General features: G+C 40.4%; 1 protein-coding gene across 1 annotated transcript in view; it reads right to left on the reverse strand.

Annotated features, from left to right (window-relative positions):
* Positions 1-6,080: 6,080 nt before the first annotated feature.
* Positions 6,081-26,663, reverse strand: part of LOC142026993 (interleukin-6 receptor subunit beta-like) — a 32,663-nt gene continuing 12,080 nt past the window's right edge. The window contains exons 6-15 of the mRNA XM_075020541.1: positions 23,318-23,459; positions 23,074-23,156; positions 20,299-20,509; positions 18,484-18,642; positions 17,325-17,447; positions 16,574-16,726; positions 14,751-14,894; positions 12,530-12,626; positions 9,750-9,813; positions 6,081-6,646 (exon numbers count right to left, since the gene is read on the reverse strand). Of these exons, the coding sequence (XP_074876642.1) occupies positions 6,161-6,646; positions 9,750-9,813; positions 12,530-12,626; positions 14,751-14,894; positions 16,574-16,726; positions 17,325-17,447; positions 18,484-18,642; positions 20,299-20,509; positions 23,074-23,156; positions 23,318-23,459 (1,662 nt within the window). The 3' untranslated portion in view covers positions 6,081-6,160. The remainder of the gene's footprint in view (positions 6,647-9,749; positions 9,814-12,529; positions 12,627-14,750; positions 14,895-16,573; positions 16,727-17,324; positions 17,448-18,483; positions 18,643-20,298; positions 20,510-23,073; positions 23,157-23,317; positions 23,460-26,663) is intronic.

Raw genomic sequence — 26,663 nt, forward strand, 5'->3', positions numbered from 1 at the left:
TTCTCTTATCTTTTCCACAAATGCTCTATAGGATTGGAAGGACATTTGTATGACTGAGCATAACCAGAGCTAACAAATTAGAACTATGTGCTATTGCTTTTTTTGCTATGAGGTACGAACCCATGTGGTGTTCAGAAGCTACAATACATTCTGTGTGTAGATAAATAGTTCATCTATGTAAATTTTATGGGCATTGGCAATTACAACTCATTTGACACAGCTACGGTAATTAAAAATCAAAGGAACACAGGTAGTCTCCTTTCCAGAACTGAGTATGTAGCACTTGAGTATAACACACAGAAGTCACAGTGGCTGCATTCATTTCAAGATAGAGGTAACCCACCAAAGCCATCCAGATACTGAATGCACAGCCACAGGTGTTGTACCAAAAGGCAATTACAGACCATAACAGATCCTAATTCTGGTGATGCCCACTAACCATACACTTGAAATGAATGCCAGAATGGTTATTTAATTGCAACTCACAAAAAAAAGGTGAAGGTTGCCAATAGCTGAGTACCTTGGCTTGAACCACTACCAGCAAAGCTCAACAGTAGCAGTTACTGTTGGGAAAGCTCAGAGAACACCCATAAAAGCTTTATGGTTCTGCTATTCATTTCCGTACAGCAATCTGTCAAAAACTGGCCACAGCCTACAATTTTTCAGGTAAAGTAGCATATCCACTACTCTCTGGCCTGCCTAGACTCCCGTGTCTCCAGTATGGACCTGAACCTGTTTCATCACAAGTTCCCTGGCAGTGCTGGCTGTGGCTGTGCTTATCGTTCCTCAGGATTTTCCTTTGTCCTGCCTGTGTCTACCACTTCAACAAATCCAGATTACTTCCTTGGTTAGTTTGTTTCTGTGAAATTTCTGCCCTGGCCCAGGGAAGGCTTTGTGTGATGAAGTTAGAGACCAAGTCTTATGAGGAGCGGCTGAGAGAACTGGGGTTGTTTAGTCTGGAGAAAAGGAGGCTGAGGGGAGACCTTATCGCTCTGTACAACTGCCTGAAAGGAGGTTGTAGTGAGGTGGGTGCTGGTCTCTTCTATCAGGTAACTAGTGATAGGACAAGAGGAAATGGCCTCAAGTTGTGGCAGGGGAGGTTTAGATTGGATATTAGAAAAAAATTCTTTACTGAAAGGGTTGTCAGGTGTTGGAACAGGCTGCCCAGGGAAGTGGTTGAGTCACCATCCCTGGAGGTGTTCAAAAACTGTGTAGACGTGGCACCTCAGGACATGGTTTAGTGATGAACTTGGCAGTGCTAGGTTAATAGCTGGACTCAATGATCTTAAAGGTCTTTTCCAACCTAAATGATTCTATGATTCTATTCTGTAATTCTATGAAGCACTGAAGGAGTCTCTGAGGATGGGTGATGCAAATGACTGTTTCTAGCGTGGCAGGTTGTTTTCAGTCTTATAATCAAACTGGTGTTCTGCTGTAGAAATAAAATAGATATGGGGATAAGTTTATTCCCCCCCATTGGCATGGAGTGATTTGTCTTAGCAGCAGTCTTCTGTAAACAGTGTCAGAAGTGACTGATGTAAGCTGTCCTGAGTTTTATTACCCATGTTCATACAGTTTTATTACCATGTTTATTACCCACCAATGCAGTACCAGGACACAGTTAACATCATTCAGGCAGTAGACACACAGTGCCATCAAAAGAGGGAGAAAAGGGCAAACCAAGAGCCTGTGACACAGAGTTAAGAGCTCTGAGACAAGTACCTTCTGTAAGTAGAGGGCTTTAATGAAGTGCTTCACTATTTTACAATTTTTCTAGCAGTAACTGGGGTTGATTCAGATTGACAGGATGCCCTTGTGCTCTCTGCTTTCAGGAGGACTCAAGTGCAGATGCCATTGTGCCGTAAAGGTGGCTTTTAAGGTTGCCAAAGTATCCCAAAGGCTTGGAATTTTAGGGGATTTGTAGACATTCTGTAGTAGTTGTTATTCTATTTAGTAGTTAATACAGAGTGCAAAAAACCTCTGGAATATTGTGGTTGCTGCAATCTCCTGTTCCAGGCTGAGTAGCTGTTTATCTTGCCTCTGAAACACTGTGATACTTTTCAGTGCTGTCTAGCTACTGCACTGTAGTCTGTCGTTAAGTGTTAAAAAAAAGTGTAAAAAAAAAATAAAAAAAATTCCATGTCCATAATACATTAAAGTATGCAAGAAAAAACATCTACTCTGGATACCAGAAAAAATAGGTATGCACTAACTTTGCTTTGTGCATGTTTTTAGAGGCCAAACTACAGACTGAATATTACATTACTTTCTCTGTAAATATAAAATGCTAAAATACTGTGACCTGCAGTATAATACCGCATGCTATAAATCACTATGCTTATATGCTTCCAGGCTGACAGTTAAGTGTCTAAGCTTTTACAATGTCTAAATTCTCACTAATGCTAACAGTGGTCATCTAGAGCTATGTTGACTGGGAAAAGAAAAGAAAAAGAAATTTAAAAATGCTTTGGCTTTTGTGGTCCTGAGCCTTCATAATTGCAATTTCACTCTTAACATAACACATATTGAAGCTAAGAATATTGAAGCTAAGAGCACTACTGAAACCACTTGAACAGTACTATAGCACATGAAATGAAATATCTTACCTATTTATTAGTAGAGGTAGGCTTCTGCAGTTATTATACATCTGTATATGCACACACTTTTTTAAACTGCCTGAATTGGTCAGGCAGTTGGACTAGATGATTGTTGTAGGTCACTTCCAACTGAACTAAAAATTGCCCTAAAAGAACCAAACAACCAAACAAAAAAACCAAACCACCACAAAAAACTAGTTGCCCCTAATCTGAAGACCTGAACACTATGTGTCTCCTAGTCCTGTGTCCCTGAGTAAGGACATGATTCCACCAAAGCCTCCTTTTTGGCTGGATGAAACTGTTCAGCAAGTATACTCTTCTATTTCTCTCCACATAAAAGATTCTTTCTTTTCTCTCAAAGGATACATCATGATGGGATGAATTCTTCATTTATACCTAATCTCCATACCAGGATTTTTCATGTATCTCTCATTCTCCCAAATGTACCATTTACAACCATTATACAGAGTGTGGTATTGCTCTAATGAGATCAATTAAGAATTACATATACTGTGAGCATTCTAACTGGAAGTGGAACACATCTACCCCTTCTATTTAAGGCAAATAGGTCCATGTGTACTTCTAGGGCAATTCTCCTGGCCTGATAAATGGATTTTCTTTAGCAGGATGTCAGCCAATGGCTAATATCATGGAGACAATACTCACAGGGTCAAAAGCCCAGACTGTCTTTTGAGTTTCAGGTATGAAGGCTACTTCATATACTGAAACTGCTCACAAGCCATTGGTTTGATTCTACTTATTTACTTTATATGTTATACATAACATAAATAATATGTTGGTTTGGCAGGTGCAGAGTAAGAAAAAATGAATTCAATGTTTACAACGATGAGAAAGTTACTGAAGGTGCCAACTGCACCAGGAAAATAAGTCACTCAGACCAGAAGTGAAATAAATATTGTAGGTAAGGAGCACAGATAATTCTTATATTTGGGAAATGGACAAACTAGGCTGTTCACATGACTACTTGATAATGATTTTATATCTTTTGAGGACTTTATTGTCCATAACAGCTTTTCAGTTCAGTCCCTCTACTAGATATTGCAAGTAGTGACAGCTCTGCTAATAGCAGGATCATTTGTATTCTCATAAATTCAAATCAGGCAAAGTCACCTGACTAAAGTTAAAAACTTGAAGAGATTTAAGACTGTTCAAACCCTTCAGGTGGTGTTTTGGGTTTGTGTGGCACGGTTTTGGTGGTGGGGGATGGGCGGCAGGGGTGGCTCCTCTGAGAAACTGCTAGAAGCTTCCCCGGCTCCAAGTCAGACCTGCCTCTGGCCAAGGCCAACCCCATCAGTGATGGTGGTAGCGCTTCTGGGAGAACAGATTTAAGGGGAACCTGCAGTGGAGAGGGGAGTGGGATGTGAGAGAAACCCCTCTGCAGACAACCAAGGTCAATGAAGGAGAGGAGGACGAGCGGGGGAGGAGGGGATGCCCCTGCAGCCCGTGGTGGGACGTCAGGCTGTCCCCCCCCAGACCATGAAGCAGAGTGGGGGAGCAGATGCCCACCTGCAGCCTGGGGAGGACCCCACGCTGGAGCAGGGGGATGCCCCCAAAGATGGCCGTGACTCTGTGGGAAAGCCCGCGCTGGAGCAGTCTGTGCCTGAAGGACTGCAGCCCACGGGAAGGACCCACACCAGAGAAGTTCGTGAAGAACTGCAGCCTGTGGGAAGGACCCATGCTGGAAAAGTTTGTGAAGGACTGTCTCCCGTGGGAGGGACCCCACAGTGGAGCAGAGGAAAAGTGAGGAGTCCTCCCCCTGAGAAGGAAGGAGCGGCAGAGACAACGTGTGATGAACCAACCCCAACCCCCATTCACCGTCCCCTTGCGCTGCTGAGGGTGAGGACATAGGAAAAATCGGGAGTGGAGTTGAGCTGGGAAGGGGGAAAGGTGTTTTAAAATTTGGTTTTACTTCTTATTATCCTGTTTTGATTTTAGTGATAGTAAATGAAATTGATTTTGGTTTTTCCCCAAGTTGAGCCTGTCTTTTGCCCATGACCATAATTGGTGAGTGATCCCTCCCTGTCCTTGTCTCGACCCACAAGCTTTTCTTTATATTTACTCCTCCTCATCCCACAGGGGCCAGGGCAGGGGGTGGGGGGGAGAGTGAGCGAGTGGCTTCATGGCACTTTGTTACTGGCTGGGCTTAAAGCACGACACGTGGTCCAGGGAGTGCTCCTGTGTTACCCCTTCTTTCAATAAGCAGAGGTAACAAGGGAGAGTGGTAACAGGTACATTGCTTTGTGGCAAAACAATGCATTTTAAGTAAGTGCTAAATAAAAACAATGCAAAACCCACAGTGAAATGCAGATTGGTTCCTGCCAGTCCTAACAGACATAGAGAGATATAAATAAAGAGAAAGTGAATATAAATAAGGAAACTGCATAAAAGAGGTTTTGTTATGGGGCCTTACCAAATCAGTCAAGGGGGGGATATGCAAGTTCTTTGAGCTTTTTGTAGGCATGGCTATTCTATAATTCATACTGCCTAATAAGCATGGAAATATTTGTGTGAATGTGAATCGTCCTTCACTTTTAATGAGAGAATTTTAAAAGATGTCCATCTAAGGAGCCTCTGGTGCTTAACAGTTCAGTTAAACAATTTCTCCACAAAATAATTTTAATAAAATGCTCCATAAACTAGAGACAACAATAAACTGGGTCTTCTACAATAACTGCAAACCATTAATGCCTAGAGAGTTCATGGGTGAGAAGCTGCTGTGCACTAGAAAACCAGTTCAGACTCCTTGCACTGTGTAGACACATGATGGAGTTGCACAGACAGCATATTAATGAAGACCATTTTATCCCCTATTTTTCAATGACTCCTCCTCTATGCAAGCTTTGGAGGGATGACTAACTGAACTATCCACCTCTTGAAGTCTGTTCAACAGATATTGTAATTGTGTACAGTGTGACATAGTACCTGCAACTACATCTCATAACAGAACATGAATGGATTTCTATGTGTGTGTAGATAAATGTAGGAAGAAATAGCCTTAATCTAATGCAAGTAAAAACTCCAATACTAATAATGATACTTATTATCATCTTCATTTACACAGCAATATTCATCTATGATGAATAAAGGTGTAAAGATCTAAGATGTAAAGCACTTGATAGTGCTTTACATAGATGGATAATCATTTTCTATTCCTAAATTCAAGGCTTTTCACTCTTCTCTTTGGCCAGCTTTGACCAACTGGAGAGCTTCTTTGGAGTGGTAGACACTTCTGCTGGAATTTCTACTGAAGAACTTACTTATCTGAAAAATCAAGAGCAAGAGGTACCTAACTGGAAGGTTTTTTTCATACAGTTCCCTGAAATTTTTGCCTGTGTGAAGACAGTAGGACTTTCCACAGAATGAATGTGGTGAAATAGCTAATCTAATTATATAATCAGTCTATTTCACCAAGGAAGCTTATTGAAGCAGAGACTAACTACTGGCACAAGCTTACTGTGTGTCCTATGTGGTCTTAATGGCTCCATTCAAGCATCAGAGGTTTTGGAACGTGATTTTATGGTACGGGAAATTATGAAGATGCTTCAGTTCAAACTGACTTGTCCCATCAAAGTTGGTCCAGATGGCAAAAATACTACTTGGCTTTGTTTGAGGTAGTCTTGGGGAGCAAACAAAACCTGATGCTTAGTTTGTGCTGGCTTACTGCTTAGTTCCATTTCCAGATGAGGACGAGCAGGTCTTGCAGGCAGCTTCAGTGTTGGACTTATCAGGGCTTTCTGGCTGAACTCCATGCTGGTGTAGTCACTCAAGAGTGGTATTGTAATGGAAATGATTCCTTCTTCTTCACTTGTAACTCCTTCTTCAGGGATTTCTTCATGCCTTAGGCTCATGTCTATGTTATTGCTAGGTTCTTCTGACTGGCAAGCATCACACTTGCTGTCTTCTCCACCATTTGCAAAGAGATCTGTCTTCAAAGGAGCCTTTGACTCATGCTCTATGACATAAAGGCTGGTGGTATCATTGTCTGACAGGGCCTGAAGCAGTGACCTCGAAATGGGTTTCCAATTAGTCTGCAAGATAAAACAAGGAGAAAGAATAATTTTAGCATCATACTTTTGCAAAGTGCAATTGGCATTTTACTGAAATAAATAACAAAAAAATAAAGGTAGGAGTCAGGCAGCCTGGTCCTGCCTATAAAATATGCTAACCAGTCTATTTTATCTCATCTTCATTGGTTTTAGAAACATGAATGAAAATATTTATTTCCCTAATTCAGAGGGCCATCTTCTCCTCTCCCACAGTATTTAAGCAAAGTTTTTCTTGCTTTTATGTTTGAATGGGACAAAACATAGTGGTGCTAAAATGTAGGCTTCACTATGTGCTATTCTGAGACCCACAGCTTTCAAAAAGTTTAACAAATGTGTTATTATAAAAAGGCAGCAGCTTGAATTGAATAGCAGCCAAACAAGTTTTAGCTATCAGCTGCTGCAAGCCGTTTCTTATTCAACTTAATGCCATGTTGTGATCTAAGTATACCTTGGGTTACAAGTTTTTGCAAATTCTGGATGATTAAATGGAGAACAGTTTGTAACTTCAAGCATCCTTCTATTCCACTTAAATTCTTCTGCTGGATTTGCCCACTTTTACCAATATTTTAAATTATGGCCAGGTTGGTATGTTCTCTGGTATAACTATTAGCTTTTTTTTTTTTCCTTTTTTCCCCTCTCCTCAGTTGCTCTAAATTTGTTTAAACTGTTATGGTTCTTCTGCAAGAAATAAGTAAGTGTATATTGTTTTTTCTTTCTTCTTACAATTTGTGTTCTGACTTGGAAATGAGTATGCTATTCTTCAAAATCTCAGCAACCTTGCATAAAATACCTCTAGTTTTCTCTTATAATGGAATGAGTAGATGCCTCTTCATGGTCAGCTTTTGCCTTCTTTTGAATAAAGATCTCTGTGATATGTACCTCCATTATCATATTTATTATGAACAGCAGCCTGACCAAATCTACACCTACCAAATCTAAAATAAGCTCTATATGAACTTCTGTCTGAAAGAGGCACTAATAGGTGAAGAAGCATCATCATCTTTGAAGAATCTTGTCTAAACGTGAAGAACAAGACACTGATGGTATGGTTGGCTGGTCATGTTATTCTCCATAGTTCATTTTTGTGGCCTCTGTGTGCTGACTGAATTGAGAGTGTCTCCAGTTCCTCCTGCTGCTTTGCACCATGGGATGTATCATTGCCTTAGGTTGTAATAAAGAATGCTCTGTCTGGATTTAAAGTACAAATTCTTGGGCCACCTATCTAGACTATATGTGTGTTTCTGTCAAGAGCTGCTACATCACTCAGCTAACCTAATGGGGTTCAGTCTTGAAACCTACAAATAGAATAAATATATGGAATATAGTAAGATTTACTCCTTGCCTCCGTTTTACAGTGCTCATTTGGGGAATACCTTTCTCCACATTTCATGAACTGTTCATAATATCAGATTACTTCTAGGCAATATATCTGGTAACTGCTTTAGTGTACTGTCTGTTCACATAGAGGTTTTTCCGCCTTCCCCAAAACCTTTATCTGACATCTGTTATTTCCATTTCTGCCATGTTATCAACATTACAGGTTTTGTCTACCAGGCTTGGCTAATACAGGCTTCATTTCCTTTTATAGTTGCTTTGCCCCTGCAGAAACAGTTAAATGCCATTTTAAACAGTTATATTTTGCTTTTGAAGTATTTACGTCAAAGTGGCACTCTAGTTCATAGAACCTACTTGTCCTTTCTATAACATGCAGCCTCAATGTATTTCACTTGCGCTTCTTCACAATGCAAATTATTCTTTGAACTTATTGGGTTATTTTGGCTGGTAGTTCTCACTCCTTTCTTGCTGAACTCCTATCCTGCAGTTCAACTCTACCTAAGCTTATTATTACATTGAAACAGCTTCAGGTCTTGTGTTTTCTTTAAGGCAGAAATTCCCCAAATGCTGAATATACTAGATTCCTTTTTTGCCTTTAAGAAGTCTTACTTCAAACAAGTATTGAATCTGCAGATGTCCCACTTTCTAAATGCATGGTGGAGAAGAAGCAAGAGGATTAGGTGGAGTTATTTTTACTGAAGTGGTCAGTGAGGGACATCTGAATCCCAGCACTGACAACTGGAAGTTGCCTGGTGGTAGTAAGCACATCAATTTCTTTAACTGAACAAAACACAAGTTGGCTTGAGAAACTAGGTCTATGAGTAACAAATCAAGTTCAGGTCTGCCAGAAAAATCAAAGTGATTTAAAAAAGAAAGCAGTACAAGTTCCTGCTCCAAAACCGCGATGGCTGGCAGTCTGAAACTTGGGAGATAAACTGAGGTGTCCTAGAGGAAGTACTTTTGGTATCAGGTGTCAGCAAAACTGCAGCAGAATCTTGTTTAAAAGCAGGGAGGTAAGGGGACAAAGATGCAAATAAGTCCACTAATAGGCAAAAGTGAATAACATGGTCCCCAGCAGCCTCCTTCTAACACCTGATTTCCAGGTGCTTCTTCAGCCCTGAAATTCAGGTATCCTTACCAAAGCATATGGGAAAGCCGTGGGCAAGATTTGAACATGCTGCTGAACCTTGGTGCCTGTTGACTAGTGGGTACTCCTCAGTCAGTACCAGCTGACCAGCCAGAGCCCCTGGATTGCTCTGGAGGTGGGTAGAGACTGAGGGGTGAGGAGCGGATTCCAGAAAACACCATATACAAGGCCTCCATCATGAGACTTCTGTGGAGTTAGGCCATGATGCGTTACTTTGTATTTTGAGTAACTTGTACTTAATAATCAGTTCCAGTTGGTGAAAACTGACTTGATATAAAAACTTAATTTCTCTCTTCAGACTCCATCTACCCCAATTCAACTTTGCTTTGTTCTTTCAACAACCATGCCTTTAAATACATTCAATAATATTCTCAGAAAAGTCTGAGAATCTTTATTAAATTAAAAAGTGTATATAGCCTCTGCCTAAACAACAACCCTTCCCCATCTTACATTTCTAATATTACCCTAGCTTCCCAGCTGTTGATACTACACATTTACTAGGGTGAAGTGTGAAAAGACTAATAACTAGCATTACTGATTCCTACTGATCAGTAGGAAAGATCTCCCTTGTCTATTTTTTCACACCATCAGAAGAGTACTTGCCATATCTTGGAGTGCACTGCTGTTTCTTGGACTTGGTACACTGGGCCAGCATGATATTTTCAGCCTGTAAAGAAATATTCTAAATTTATTGTCAGGTTAAATGACTGACATTTCCTATGCATTTAAATTAACTACCATTTAACACAACATTTTCTTGGTATTTTCATGACGATCAAAACAAGACATTCTACAATGACTATGAAGCATAATGCCAATTAAAAACTGAAGACCAAGCTTGGTAGTCTACACTGAAATGCTGAGTTAGAGACAATTAGCATCTTTGTTTAAGGACAAAGGAGCTGTGACAGGAGCTGGTAACGTTGTCTCTTCCTCTATGTTTAATCATTGTATACTCCTAATTCACTACCATTTCCACAAACCCTCCATCTTCCTTGAGGACTCTTGGACACATAAGAGAAAGTCTGTTTTAGTAAGTATTTGCTCCTGGGCTTTTATCTAGAAGTTTACTTTCCCTCAAAGAAAAAGCTATTGCTGTTTTTAGCTTCTGTGCAATGACACCAGTGGCCCGGAAGAGGTGCTCCCTGGGACCCACAGACCAGAACAGAGGGTACAACACAGCTCCTGCTCTTTCCCAATTGTTTTGAGTTTGGTTCTCTCTGGGAGCTATTATATACAGTACCTCACTGTTTCACCTGACATGAACCTGAACACACCTTTGCTAAAAACTCACACCAGCTGTTTCTGCTGTAGTGGAAGGGGTTTGTAATGTAAAGCTGAGTTTGCTAATTGAGCTGTTCAAATGGGTTTCAGCTGGCTAGTAAGCAGATCAATTTCTTTAACTGAACAAAACAGACCACAGGTCCACAGACCTCTCCTCAGAGCCCTTTTTTTCAAGCTTCTTCCTCATACCCAGGGGCTCAGAAACAACAAAACAGGCAACAAGCCGCTATGCTCTCCAGTCTCTCTGGGCCACCACCACCATGGGCACCACCTCAGCCATTGTCCTCCCCGGCCCTTCCTGAGAAGGTGGGCTGTAATGGTGGCTTGCCTATCACTCCCGCCACCCTGGGATGCTGGTGCTAGCCCCAGGCTGGCAGGGGCCAGCTGTGATTTCTCTGTGGAGGGGCAGTAGTGGGGTGGGATGGAAATTTCAAACGGAGTTTCTGCTGAGCTGACTGATCCTACTGGCATCAGTCACCCCTGACTGCTCATCACTGGCTCCTGGGGGACCAGACAGAGACTGTCTCTTGGCATTTTGGAACTGATCACCTCCCTATCAGCAGCTGCTCTCAGAGCACCCGCTGGTGCGCTCTGGGCAATGACTTACCTCCATCATAGGAAAAAACCTCAACAAAGCTGTGAGAGACTGTGGGAGGTTATGTAGCCCATTACTCTGCCTTAGTGTTGGTTTCTGTGTTGTCTGGTTTTCAAATTAAATCGAGACTTCATTAGGTGGAAGGTACTTTGCCTCTGTTTAGGCTGTGGTTTGAGGTGAAGCCTGGGGCTGTAGAGTTATTGGGTCTCCTTGCTGCTCCTATGAAGACAGGTGTTTGGCTGGCTGGGGAGTCCTTTTTTACAAATGACACGGGCAATTGAGATGAGGGGATCCTTGGGAACCTTCATCTCTGTTCCAGATGTTCAGTACTACTACATATTTAATGGCTGTTTTGTAGTGCTACACTGGGCTTCTGTGTGCTGGTTTTTTAGTTCTCAGAAAATTATTTCCTAATGGGCCCAGGCAATGAAGTATGATCTTATGTTTAAGACAATGAAGTTTGCTCTAGGTCAAAACTTCTGTGTAGGTCTCAGAAGTTCTTATCAAAAAGGCTGGATCAGATAAAGAACAACTTAACGTAAAATCTGAAAAGTAAAATGCACAGAAGACAATGTGGACTGTGGTCTGTTTCCCAATGGCAAGGGCAGGAGGTTAGCCTGATGCATAAGCTAAAGACAACTATGTCATGCTGTACGGCTTTCAAGTCATGGGTTGTATGGTCTGTTCTGTTCTTTAGCAGCTGTGCTTTCAGCTTCTGAGGCTGGTGCTTTGAAAAAAGGAGAAAAAGGGAGGGTAGTGTTCTAGGATATTATAATAGTAATATGAATGGTTGTATGCAACTAGGTTTATCAGAAAATGAATATTAGACCTCATTAATATGCAAGCCATTTTTCTTTTAGTGGTAGTGTATGCCCCTAATGTTGTACCTCAGATTAATTTGAGGTGGGTGTGCTTTACTACTGCAGAGAACAACTTCTCCTAAAATAACAGGACCTCATCCATATCTTACAGGCAACCTTGTTATTCTCTCTTCTTCCTACTCATCCATTCATTACTCCTTCTCATTATATGCTTATGTGCATAATTTATACAGTTAACATCCAAATGTCCTTGCAGGAATCTGCTTTGATGGCAACATCAATTTGTGTATGCTGCTAGAATTTATTTTTGTATTTCAGTAGAAGAGACATGATTATCAGTTGGGAATGAAAGAGCAAAATAATCAAATGCATGCTTTTTCTGTATATATAACCTATTTTCTACTGTAAGAAATGGTCCTTGCCCTCTTCAAGGGTGTTTGACACAGGAGGTAGTCAGATAACTGTATCAAAAGCAAAATATTATAGATTCTTGAGAAACTACTTTAATCAGTTTGTAGTGGTTTGTAATTGCTCTCACTGTGTAAATGAGTGGGGTGGCTTTTGTGTTGTGTGCTTTTTGAGTTGCGTTGCTTTTAATGCCAAAAAAGGCCCAGTGTTATGAATCTCAGGGTTAAACAAAACGGAAGTGCTGCTAACAGTTTCAGCCAGTATTACCTTCTTACCTTTTAAGCACCAGAGAACAAGTGAGAGGTGCAAAAACCAGAATGAACATCATGCTGAAGCAAAGGCCAGTCACAAGACCTTCAAATTCTCCTTTATCTGATGGGAAACAGAGAGACTGAATCAGACTTATGGTATCAAGTATAGAAAGGCTATATTGTCTCTGCAAGTGAAACATTTCAAACAGAAGTCAAGTCAAAATTTACACATGTTCTGGGATTCCTGTAAGTGAAATCTAGTAAAAACAAGACCTGGGATTTCTGGGGGGTTCTGAGGCTTTCCGGTTTGTATTTTTAAGATATCTAGATATACGTGCTGAATTCTTAAATCCACCACCCAAAGATGAACACTTTATAACCAAAGAAGTATTCCTACTCCCCATGCTATTACATGAGCTCTAGCTTGTTTAAGGGATCAGGACCCTGATGCAGGTCTGACTTCATAAGAAACCATTTGAGTGAAAGTGGCTTCTAAACTGTTTCGGGTTTTACTAGTAGGGTTTAGTTTTCTTCTGTGAGATCCCACCTGGTCCTGAAAACAATAATATGGTTTGTGTATTTGGTAGGTGCCATGCTTCACCTGTTACGAACATTAGGGCAATTTTATCTGCAGTCAGCCATTTGTCAACTCTTGCTGCGAATCTACATTAACACCTGCTTGAGATACTTACCACCACTGCCACCGCCACCACCCACCACTGCCGCAGCCACCCTCCCAACCCCCTGAAGGAGATAGAGTACTTGAAAGGTTAACGAAGGTTGATAAAGTGCTCAGGCAGTGGGAGCAGTGCTGCTAACACAGGAACCAAAGCAGTCTGTGATGTGAAGAGTGGGTCGGGGTTGAGGTGTTCTTTAAAGACAGCTAAATCAAAAGTTTCAAAATAGCGCCAGGAAAGTGTGGTCAGTACATGATTGTGTTGCTGATACTGACAAACCATATTTGCAAAAAGGCTTGCTTTTTCTTTTCCTACCCACCTGCCAATAAAAAAATTATTTTTTTAAAAAACAGACAGCTACTTGATTTTGCTTAAAAGGGTATTTGAAAACCTGCAAATTGCTTTGCTGCTGAAAAAGGCTTTTATGAGAAAGAAACCTGAGGTACTTCTAGTGGATTAAGTAACCTGTGAAATGCTGCAGAGGGGAGAAATAGTAAATGTAATGTTTAAATTCAGTGTAATTACTTGATTTTTTAAAATGTTGCATTAAATTAACTGTGCATTTTTGTTATTTTCCTGAAAAATTCAATCCTATCCAACAATTTCAAGGAAGATTTTAAATTTCTTTCCTTTTTCTCTCTGTTTCATGCTTTTGACTATTCAGTTGTTTGTGTTTATAACTCCTTCACTTAATACAAAAAAGCTGTAGTGGGGAGAAGCCTTTTGCATACTTCTGTCTCTCAATTTCACAGGTTACTTTTCCTGTGGCTGACACTATCTTAGCCTGTTCTTTTTTTATTTAGAAAGCTTCAATTGAGTGAAGCTGTGGACAAACCAAAAAAGGGTCTACTGCGGTGTTAGATTTAGTTTAACTGATAAGGTGTTAAAAATGGTTGAGAGACCATGTTTAGCCAACCCTATATGATTACAATATATGAGACTTTATAAATGTAACTGTATTGACCTTCTTAGCCTATCCAGGCACCTTTGAAAAAACCAAGCTTTTACCAGTGAACTCTAGGACCTGTTACATAAAATCTACTTAAACTATTAGAAAACAAAAGATACTTTGATTAGCTGTCACCCACAATAGGAGCAACTGAAAGAGACTTTTTTTTTTTTTCAGTTAATAGCTCAGGGCTCCAACTGGAAACCAGTTTTACATGATTGCTCAGGATTTTGCCAAGAGCAAAGACTACTGAACTTAACTAGACACAGGCAGAATATTTAAACTGCTGAAATCTATGATAGGACTCAGCAACAAATAAATATATGGGCATGTAGCTAACATAAGAAGGTCAGAAAATGTTTCAGAGATGAGGAGCCCTAGCTAAGTCTTCCCTGCATGTTAGGTAATGAAATACAGGCAGAGCTGTTCTATGATGCATAGTTTACCTCTAACAAAGGAACAATTTTGTGTTTGCTATCAGTAAGTAAGGACTGAATAATAAATCTTGTGCACGAACACTTTGTTACTCCTTGAAAAGCAGGAAAGGATAGAGAATAATACCGTATGTAGTGCAAGGATTGATGCTGGGTAACACAGATGCATAGAGCTTCCACAGTACCGTATTTTGGAGTGCTGAAAGGCTGTGAAAGAGTTGGAGGTCCTTCACCAGCTTTAGTGAATCCTAAAATCTGTACACGGTATATGGTTTTTTCCTTCAGTCCAGTAAGATGGTAACTTGTGGTAGAAGAATTGAGAGTAACAGCTGAAATGCAAGAGGGTTTGGGGAAGGAGACGATTAGACAAACTCTGATGGCTGAGTCTGTATCAGTGCAGCTGGCTGGGGAAAAGGCAAAATTTCTGGCCCTAATCCACACCTGGAGGAAGCCACACCGTGCAGATGTTCTCTGGGTGGGCACAAGATTTCTCCAAAATACTTATGTACATTTTAAATCCAGAGTTAAAAAGCATGAGATTTTGACACACCAAGGATGTTTCAGTGCTGAGTGCAGAAGGCTATGTATACTGCATGACAGGAAAATACACCTAACACGCTGAACAGTGATTTTCATGCTGGCTGTAACAGCTGACATAAGGACTAGACCGTGTCACATGCTTTACCCTCACTACAGTAGTCAGTAGTTATTCACCTCGATTAATACCAGTGCTATTACTCATCGCCCAGTACAGAAAAAGGGCCATGCATTCTGCTTCGCCTACTTTCAGCTCAACCTTTCTTTTCAGATGGTGCAGTAACTTTGCCCCTGGCCAGAATAATGCAACCAATGATGCTGTAGTATGCCTTTAACGGGGCAGAAATTACTTTTCAAGTTTGCCACTGAGAATTTAAGATCTTCATAGAAGTGGAAATGGTGCTGTAGCCTATAGGCTTCCTTTCCCCAGATTCTCCAATAAAATTATTCTTCCTGCCTGGAAAACATGGCAATTGGGTGTCGTGTCACGATTGCACTGACTGATTAGGGCAGAGGGGGAAAAAAAAAAAATCAAGACCAGTCCTGGATACTCCCCTTCTGTGTCCTCTTGTGCTGATAGGTATTTGGGGTGGAATAGAGCCCCCCGAAGATGGTGCCAAACTTCCTGCTAATGCTGTGTACTTGAAGCTTTTGGTACTTTTTATGGTTCTGTAAAGGCATAGGCCAACATGAACTATAGAACCCTTGCTATTCTCCTTTGTCAGGTCTTAGGTACTATTTGTCTTCCATAACATGTCTTTAATTTTATTTGAAAGTCAGTGTGTGCACAGTTAATTTATTAATATATATGGCAAGAAGAATTTCCACTGCAGACCAAAAGAAAAATGTTTATCAAAAGAAGTATGGGGATTTTTTTTGAAAACTGAAGTGTTTTGGGCTCACAACTTCATTTATTTCACTGTGTAGAGGGTTCCTCCTTTGTAGTTAAACACAAAAGCTATCAATTTAAGAAAATTTTTCTAAAAATGAAATTAATAATAGTGTCTTTGAAAACAGGTAAGAAATACAAACTGTATTCCCTGCTAATTGAGTTCAAAAAAGAAATATATAATTTCTTAAGTCCTACAGAAAGGCTCAGAGTCAAGCTTGGCAGAGTTGCAATGAAATATAAAAGTATTATGACTGAAATCTTAATAAGCCAGAAATACTGAAAGCGTATATCTTCCTTTCAGTATTACTAGAGAATTCTGCAGTAATCTTAGAACTGTAAGTTCTAAGGAAATATTTTCTTATCAATATTTAATTTGACATGATACCTGGGAAATTCTAGGTATTCATAGGACCATCTAAAGCATTAAAACTCTAACCAGGACCCAACGTTTGAGAGTGCTCAGTTCTCACAGAAATCTAAGTAACTCTGTAGTGTGCTGCAACAGCACTTAATGGTCTGTGTGAAGCCTTTCTGTTGTGGCTCTAAGCTGCTGCTTTGTTCTGAGCAACAGTGACTTACCCAGAGACTTCTTCCTCGATGAATCTGTGTAGCTGATTCTGTATCCCTGGAGAATGCCCAAACAGTCTTTGGCAGCTATTTTGGTCCACTTCACAAGTGCCGAATGCTTTGTGATATTGAGAATTGTCACATTAGCGGGACCTGTCCTAGGAACTTAAAAATGAGATAGTACTTCAAGTTCTGCATCAATACTTATGCAACAGACATACAAGACTGAAACCTAGCTGCTTCCTAGAGAGCTCATTGCCTGATTATAAATGTCATAAATATAACATAAAGGATGGAAGAGAAAGGAGAAATCCCATAGCGTAAAAAACCCTCATCTTAAGCAATACCAAAGTAGGTAGAAATTGTGACTGTTTCATTACAAACACTTTTACTCCAATAGTCACAGCTGTACTCATTGCAACTGGCAATATAAGACACTACTGAATTGGGATTAGAAAGATTGGGATTTAGAAAGACTTTGGCCACAGTTAAATTTGAGCTACACAGAGTAGTAACTCTGAGACCCTCTTTTTGTTATTTTGGTAGTGTCACATATAATAACAATATTTCTGTGGACTTGTCAGTAAGGAACAACATTCAGGTCATTTACTGCCAGTGTGTAACTGCTAGGACCGAAGGCAATGCTAACGGGAGAATGCTGTTAAGTCACCTTCAAAAGAAACTGTATAGGATTCCTTTTATTGCTGCAGATAGGAAACAAGAAGAAATATAAGGCATGAGGTTATATAAAGGGGAGGAATACCTCCTTCAACTGAGTAAAAGCGGGTCACTCCAAAAGTCTTCTCATGTCTTGTGAAACTTCCACACTGACACACATCAGATGCATGTACCACTATTTTGTACGACTTATATGGCTGAAAATTGTCTGGAAAACAAATAAAGGTACATCAGGGTTTACTGAAAAGTTATAAATTATAAAAAAGGGGAGGAGAGAAAACATTATAGCTTTTCTATATAGTTTTTACTTTCTGAAATTCAAAGCATAGTGTAAGTTTACAGTGCTTTACACTGAGTACAAAATATGTGCATCCTTCTTCATTGTCTCTAGATGCTTAATACAAATTATTTCGAAAGCAGAACAAGACATAACATGGGTTTGCTTTTAAAAGATGCCAGATCTGCTTATAGTTTCCCTCTGGAAGGCTTGAGCTGCTGAAGGAGAAGTAGGGAACTGAAATGGCTGTAGGTGTTCCTTAGTCAAGGACAGGTATTTCCCCCTTGGCTAGCATATTTAAAAACTAGCAAAACAACTAGATGTAAAGTGGCAGTGCAGATGCTGCAGAAGGACCGAGGAAAAAAGTGCATTCATTTACAGAACTCTGAAGCTAAATGTTCTCTACTGTACAGAAAAGCCACTCCTGAACGGCCTTTGCACGAGTTACCTTTATGAATTTAATCAAGATTTTTGATGACTGTCCTGTAAAGTGATCCCTGGCTGCAGCTCATCATGCCTAGCTTGGTAAGAATAATACTAGAGTTGAGAACTTAGGCTTTGACAAGGACAGCCATTGGGATAAAAAAAAAAAAATCTAAGGGAGACTGTAACAGAGCAGTTTGTATTTAAAGTTAAGTTTACCTAGGGACAAGGGTCAGTACAAGCCAGTAGTGTATAGGTCTGCCTGGAATGTGGGCAAGGAGAGACATCAGACTGGCAACAGCAGCTTAGCTGCATTTCTTGCCCAGCTGTGACCAGAAGAATCCTACCAAACACTCTGCTTTTTATCTGCCTTGGTGTTGCTAACAATTAGATGACGTCTCAGTGCTGGACAAAGATAAGAGTTGCACTTATCTGGATCTTCAGTTTGCTCTTAGAAACAGGATGAAAATCCTACCCTCCCCAATCAAAGATAACCAATAAATGAAATGGTGCCGACATAATTAGATGCAGTGGTTGCTCTTACCTAGCATGAAATTTCCAGTAGTCGTAGTTATTATTTTCATGCGCATATCATCTTTACCAGTGCCCCAGTCAACCACAAAACATTTTGGATTGTACTCTGGAGTCCAGGTGACAACTGCATTAGTTCCCTGGTGTCTAACATGGATTTGGCCAGGCAAGTCTGTGAACAAATATACCATTAGAGATCAATATACAGGAAAGCAGTTTTCTCCTCTCTTGCTTGTTTTCTCTCTTTTGCTCTTTTTCAAAGATGATTCATTAAATAGTTATCATTGCAGGTGACCAGTATATAGGAAGGTTTACACTAGTAAGTCAGTAAAGGAAACTTAGCATCTACTACTTTGCAATGATCTCTGGGAGCTTCAGTGTTAATTGCTGTTCATGACCTTTAATTTCCCACAATCAGAAAAGGGGAAATGGCTGTCCCAAGCCTCTGGAAGAGGAAGCCTGATGTCGCTAAATAACCTCCTGTGAGCTGCTATTAACTGCTATACCTAGAGCAACTGTGAGATGGTGCTTACCTGGGGAATGAGGAGAAGGGGCTAATTATGGATTATAGCTATATATTTTCATATTTCATATACTTTGCATTTTCTGCAAGGATCTTAAACATTTTGACATTTTTAAAGACAGATTATCAAACTAGGAAACACCTTCTGACTGCAACTAAGGGGGGAGAAGAACAACCTGTCATTTTGGGCTAAGAAGTGGGTCTTGTGGCAGACAGACAAAATTCTCCATGTCATTTCCTGTCTGAAAACCAATCTAATAAAGTCAAATTAAAGAAAATGGCTGTACTAGCTGAGGAAAAGTTGTGCATGCTGAGAAGGAATTTATCTTAGCAACACACTTAACACAAGTGTCTTCCCAGTAATTCATTATAGATACAGAGAACCTGCACAGAAGCACAACCAAATCTGAAACAGGAGTCTGGAGAAAGCCATGAAGAACAAGCTGAGAAGTTAAGTAAACAAGTAGCTGTCAGTTAAAAGATGACTTGAGGTGGTAGTATATATTTCATCAGAAGAGAGCTAAAGCAGTCAAATGTAAAGGCAAAACCAAACTGTTAAGCCTTTGCAAGGCAAAGGAGAACCGAATGAGGGGAGTGTGTTAGAAAATCCTGGAAAACAAATTAGTTGCAGCTGTCTGGAGATCAACAAGGGTACTTGCACACTTTTTACTTATGCATGCTATAGCTTAATTAAAAAAAAAAAATCATAATTTGCCAATATTGCAATAACTATACCTTAAGATTATAACAAATGAAACTAGCTTATATTGTAAGAAAACCATTGTTAAATAGGTTTATTGTTTAAATGAAAAAAATGTGTATTTAGGCATCAAAAAAGCTTTCATCTTCATTGGAATATGACATGTGCATCCTACCTATTCCTCCTCCCATGTGTCAGTAGGGGTAACACTGAAACAAAGGACAGTAGCAGGTCTCTTAATAGTTACTTAGCTCAAAAGCCTTAGATTTGCACATAATTCTGTGAACTGTGTTTAAACTGCTGGCATCTACTTATCTTTGAGTACACTCCATAAGCGCTTTTGATAGGTAGATCTAGCACATAGTTATTTCTCTAGCTTGACAAAACAAGAAGTGCTCGGTGGAATATTAAATTGATTATTCTGTTAGTTAACTTCTATCAAAATTGTTTCTTAAGAAACAATACTGTCTCTCACTATGCAAAAATATCAGCCTAATAAATATTCAAGAGAAAGCTTAACGCTATCCCAAACTGTCAAAAGATAGCCTAGAGATTGCTCATAAAACTTCTCCACCACTCTAACGAATGAATGATAAGGTAAGTACCTGTTGCAGAGGAGTCTGGGACAATGTAGGTGGCTTGTGGAGATTCTCCTGCTTTGTTATAGGCAGAAATATTAACTCTATAGTAAGCCATGGAGAGGTTTAGAAGAACTTTTCTGTCCTTTAGAAAGATGCGATTTGGTGAATCCCTGCAACTGTTAGGTATTCTTTCCACATTAACATAATATCCAAGGATGTTCTCACTTTGTGTTACCTAGTAAGAGGAAAAAGATTATTATTCTATAAATGTTATTACACCCTGTGCAGAAAATCAAGAGGAATTAAATTGTATAAACAAAATGTCACCTTTAATGATGGGGATAAAATCACACTGTTTTAATTAGGTTATTAGGAATCAATGAAGCAAAACATTTCCTTAAAATTAAGAGCATGCTTAAATTGAGAGGATTTAAGCACAGGATTAAGTGTTTTGCTTAATTGAGATCTTAGTTATGTGTATCCAATTAGTAATAACAGCAGTGAAGCAGCTGTAACATTCTCTACATTTCACTGGAACATATCCCTCATAATTAGGAACTTGAAAGTTAATGAGAAGTGTTTAATTGCAATTTATGCCTCTGGGAATCTTCATCTACTAGGCTCTGTTAGGCATCTGGTCTCTCTGAGGATAAATGCTAGTAATTATACTACAACTTTGGAACATGTTGTATATCCATTGATACAAATTTTCAGGTGGTGATGGTTCACTTGTTATTTTACTGTACTAATCTTCATGAGAGATTAAAAAATGGCTGCACAGCAATGGAAATTACTGCAATCTAGATAGAAGCTGAACTCCATACACGAAGGCCTGTGAATTCTGCAAGGATTACTTCTGATGTCAAGCCTGTCTGTTATTTCTTGGCACAAAATTAATAGTGTAAAGATACCACAAAGCTGGGAGATTGGGTTATTTTCATGAAATAATTGGATACTCTCAGCATAACATAGACAGGATGACCTTCAGTAATTCAAAAGGCAGAGACACATGTGTTGAGAGGAATTTCTGGTAAAGCTGGAAGCTCTTAAGATGGAAATGCGTTTTTCCCAGGATAGGGAGGGAAGATTTAGTACTATTATTTGAAGCTCTGGTAAAGGTGCTGGGGGAATAGCGTTGTGGCTCTTTCACCAGGCTTTGAAACTGGAAAAGGCTTCTGTGTAGGAGAAATAATTGCTAGGATATGTGAAATATGAGGTCTATTGCACAAGAAGAAACTTGTAGAATTTAGCTTTCTTAGCCTAGCAAAATGAGACTGGAAAAGGCTAGCACTGCTCTATCTTGTGCAGTCCTGCAGGAGATCCTGTGTTATTTACAGCCATGAGAGTGATACATGCTGCCTGGTTGGGTGTTTAGAGCTGAAGCCAGCTATCTTGTGCCTGTTGATGTGAACCGTGTACAGGTTACTCACTGAACATTAGCAAAAGCAGAGGAGCTACGTCTAGCCTCTAACACCTTTAAGCTTTTTTACTTTGTTTCAGATTGGCTTAAACAAGTATGGCAGCAGAGCCAAAGATTTTTTTTTCTTCTCTACATTTAACAAGTTAATCGTTGAGTGCAGTCCTTCCCTCTGCCCCTTCAATGTTTGTTGAAGCCACCTGAACTTGAACCTTATTTCATACAATAAACTAGTGTGTTATCCTGAGTGAAGGTCCTAGCCCTGATACTATATTCAATATTACTTTTTTTTAACTAAAGCATTTAGATAGAGAATAATTTCTTCTCTTAGCTTAACATTTAAATTGGCATGCATGGTCTATTGCTTTATCACAAAATGAATCATTTACTGTGCAGCTTTGCCTACTTCTCAGGAGATAAGGGAAAAGGGGGATCTCCCATCCTTATCAGGAGATGAGATGTCCGTTTCCTCTGCTGTCTTTTCTTTCCCTTAACAAAAATGCATGGGGTAACTACAAAACTTTCCACATCTTCTGATATTTCAAAAGCCTGCAAGTCTCCGTTCTTTCTGCCAGAGATGTCCCCTATGGCAAACTTCTTCGAGTTTGTAGATGTTCCTTCTCTCAGAATCCATATAGAATTAATTAGTTTCCACGCAAACACCTCTAGTAACACCTTGCTCACTGAAATTGCCTGTGGGGCCCTCAACTACACATTCAAGACTGTCAGTTGTCCATTTCATACCAAAAGAACTTCAGCTGGTAAAATTGACTGATCTGCTACAGTTGGTCAGCTGATAATGACTCCTGCTGCAGAAGAGGGGATGCCTCTGACATGTAGGTTTGAACTTTAAACATCATTATGGGAAGCATGCAGCTAGATGCTGTTCTTCTAAGCCAGAAGCTCTTTTTTCTGTCCTGATTATAATGCCTTTGCATTTCTGAATTAGTAAATCAGTAGATTTACCAAGCTTTTTAAAAGGTTTTGGTGTCTTAAGAATATGAATGCTCCTTAGGAACACATGCAACACAATGTGTGTCACTTGTATGTGCTAAAGACTTGTGAGGACCCTTCAGGAAAAGCTTAATTCTAAGAGACAAACTTGAGGCACACCAAATTTTAGTGCAAGCCATAAAGAATCTTTATTCTAGTCAATGATTTTGAGCCCAGAGATTGCTGTTTTAGTTTTTCCTTGCTAGTTTCTAGCACCCAAAATACCACCATAGAAATGCAGTGAATCCTGAAACAAGGGTACAATATACAATGCCTTTTGCTTATACAGTGCATTCTCAATACAATGAGAAAGTCTATTTTTTCCTATAGAGTAATAAATTAATAGCACAGACATAACAGAAGGTACTCAGACTCAAAGTGAACATTACCTCCCACTTCAGCAGAACGCTTCTTCTGCCTGGAGAGATTTCTGTAGTTGCATTATATGATATTCTTGGCATGTTCGTGAGTTCTGGTAAACATGGAAAAAGATGGAGACATGCCATCATCTGAATCAGTTTGATCTTTGTATTTTCACCAGTATCTGACAATGCTATTTCATATGATACAAAATTTGAAAATGCTTTTACATTCATGCTTATTCCCAATAAGACAAAACTATATTTCACTTACTGTGAGGGACCAAAATCTCTTTACTCCAAATGCAAACACAGTGGAGACCATCCTTGGCTATGCATCTGAGCTGAATAATGTATGAAGACATAGCATTTAAATTTGAAACGGTGACATTGACAGCACTGCTTTCTACAGGCACCTAAAAACAAATTATGTTTAATTTATGTGGCAGCAATAAAACATAATCTTATATTAACTGTTTTCTCAGCCAAGGACCAGTCTTCTGACTGCAGCTGAAAGTAGGGGTTTCCTATCATAAAAGAGGAATTACTACACATTTTAGTCAATGTCTTTTCATTCTTCCAAGGCAATACTTTCTCTTTCATGAACTTGTTCCACTCAGTCAGGACATGTAAGCAACAATTTAGGTCTAAATATTGCTTTTAAAATCAATTAGGCATATAGCAATCATGAAATCATAGTTTTTGATTCTTGGAGAAGTAAGGACAGGGGTCAGCAGAACTGCTACCTTGGAATTCCAAAGGGCAGACTGTGGTCTGTTTAGGAGACTGGTCAACAGAGTCCCTTGGGACATAGTCCTGAAGGGCAAAGGAGTCCAGGTATGCTGGATGTTCTTCAAGAAGGAAATCCTAAAGGTGTAGGAGCAGGCCATCCCCATGTGCTGAAAGATGAGCCAGTGGGGAAGAAGACCAGCCTGGCTGAACAGGGAGCTTTGGCTGGAACTCAGGGAAAATAAAAAAAAGAGAGTTCATGACCTTTGGAAGAAGGAGCAGGCAACTCAGGAGGACTACAAGGACGTTGTGAGGTTATGCAGGGAGAAAATTAGAAGGGCCAAAGCCCAACTAGAACTTAATCTGGCTACTGCCGTAAAAGACAATAAAGACCATTTCTATAAATACATTAGCAACAAAAGGAGGGCTAAGGAGAATCTCCATCCTTTAATGCATGTGGGGGGAAACATAGTGACAAAGGATGAGGAAAAGGCTGAGGTACTTAATGCCTTCTTTGCTCAGACTTTAATAGTAAGACCAGTTGTCCTCCAGCCCCCTGAGCTGGAAAACAGGGATGGGGAGCAGAATGAAGCTCCCATAATCCAAGGGGAAATGGTTAGTGACCTGCTACACCACTTAGACACAAGTCTATGGGGCCGGGTGAGATCCACCCAAGGGTACTGGGGGAGCTGGTGGAAGTGCTCACCAAGCTGCTTTTGATCATTCACCACCACTCCTGGCTAACTGGGGAAGTCCCAGTTGACTGGAGGTTAGCAAACGACACCCATCTACAAGAAGGAGCTACAGGCCTGTCAGTCTGACCTTAGTGCTGGGGAAGGTTATGGAGCAGATCACCTTGAGTGCCATCACACAGCACGTACAGGACGACCAGGCGATCAGGCCCAGTCAGCACGGGTTTATGAAAGGCAGCTCCTGCTTGACTAACCCGATGTCCTCCTATGACAAGGTAACCCGCTCAGTGGATGAGGGAAAGGCTGTGGATGTTGTCTACCTGGATTTTAGTAAAGCCTTTAACACCATTTCCCACAGTATTCTCCTGGAGAAACTGGCTGCTTACGGCTTGGAAGTGTGCACTCTTTGCTGGGTGAAAAACTGGCTGGATGGCCAGGTCCCAAGAGTTTTTGTGAATGGCAGCTGGTCACACGTGGTGTTCCCCAAGGCTCAGTATTAGGGCCAGTTCTGTTTAATACCATTATAAGTGATCTGGACAAGGGGATTGAGTGCACCCTCAATAAGTTTGCAGATGACACCAAGTTGGGTGGGAGTGTTGATCTGCTTGATGGCAGGAATGCTCTACAGAGGGATCTGGACAGGCTGGACCTATGGGCCAAAGCCAACTGTATGACATTCAACAAGGCCAAGTGCCAGGTCCTGCACTCAGGTCACAACAATGCAACCCCATGCAATGCACCTGGCTCACAACTCCATGCAAAGCTACAGGCTTGGGGAAGAGTGGCTGGAAAGCTGCCTGGTGGAAAAGGACCTGGGGGTGCTGGTCAACAGCCGGCTGAATATGAGCCAGCAGTGTGCCCAGGTGGCCAAGAAGGCCAACGGCATCCTGGCCTCTATCAGAAATGGTGTGGCCAGCAGGAGCAGGGAGGTGGTTGTTCCCCTGTACTGGGCACTGGTGAGGTCGCACCTCGAGTACTGGGTTCAGTTTTGGGCCCCTCACTACAGGAAAGACACTGAGGTGCTGGAGTGCCTCCAAAGAAAGGCAATGAAACTGTTGGGTCTAGAGAACAAGTCCTGTGAGGAGTGGCTGAGGAAACTGGGGTTGTTTAGTCTGGAGAAAAGGAGGCTGAGGGGAGACCTTATCGCTCTCTACAACTGCCTGAAAGGAGGTTGTAGTGAGGTGGGTGTTGGTCTCTTCTCCCAAGTAACAAGTGATAGGACAAGAGGAAATGGCCTCAAGTTGTGCCAGGGGAGGTTTAGATTGGATATTAGAAAAACTTTCTTCACCAAAAAGGTTGTCAAACACTGGAACAGGCTGCCAGGGAAGTGGTTGAGACACCATCCCTGGAGGTCTTCAAAAGACATGTAGATATGGGCTTAGGGACATGGTTTAGTGGTAGACTTGGCAGTGCTAGCTTTACAGTTGGACTTGATGATCTTAAAGGTCTTTTCCAGCCTAGCTTATTCTATGATTATATATACTGAAAAATAATCACGTACTTAACCCTGATCCTTGCTGGCATTCTGAAGAACAAGATGTCAAGATCAAATTAAATATTTTAAAAAAATAAGATCCCTTTATTCTCAAATGTTACAGTATGTCTAAATAGACCCATGTGACTGATGTGGTAAGGAGCGTGGCTGGACTGAACTTGTGGCTGCCTATGCCTTAACACCACAGAAGTAATGTGCATCTGCAGCTGATGATGGCACTGGAGCTCCAGTGACTATACAGGGAATGGAGATTTTCTTGAAATAAAGACACCACCTGTGTCTAAGGAAATCCCTGAGCTGAAAACTGTAGGACAAAATATGATAGAAAACTGTTGCTATGTGCTCGAACTATTTTACACTCTTCTCCAGGTGTCCATTGGTGGACGCGACTGGAGCACAGTACCCTGCATTAAACAGACCTTTTGTCTGATCAGTTTCAGGTGTTACAATGTGTTTGGCAGAAGTGCTATTGCAGATTGAAATATTTGTTTTAGTTTTAGCATGTCTGCCATGAAGTTTTTTCTTAATTACATATATTTCCTAAAAAAACCCCAACCAAAAGCCAAATCAAAACCAACAAATCCCCACCCAAATCCCCCACTATTAGGTCAGCAGCTCTTCTTTTTTGTTTTCTGCAGTGCTTTATTTTTTTATTAAAGTTAACTAATTAACTTCGGATACTTTTGCTAATAAAACTAACTTGG

This window comes from Buteo buteo, chromosome Z (assembly GCF_964188355.1).
Source record: "Buteo buteo chromosome Z, bButBut1.hap1.1, whole genome shotgun sequence".
NCBI lineage: Eukaryota > Metazoa > Chordata > Aves > Accipitriformes > Accipitridae > Buteo > Buteo buteo.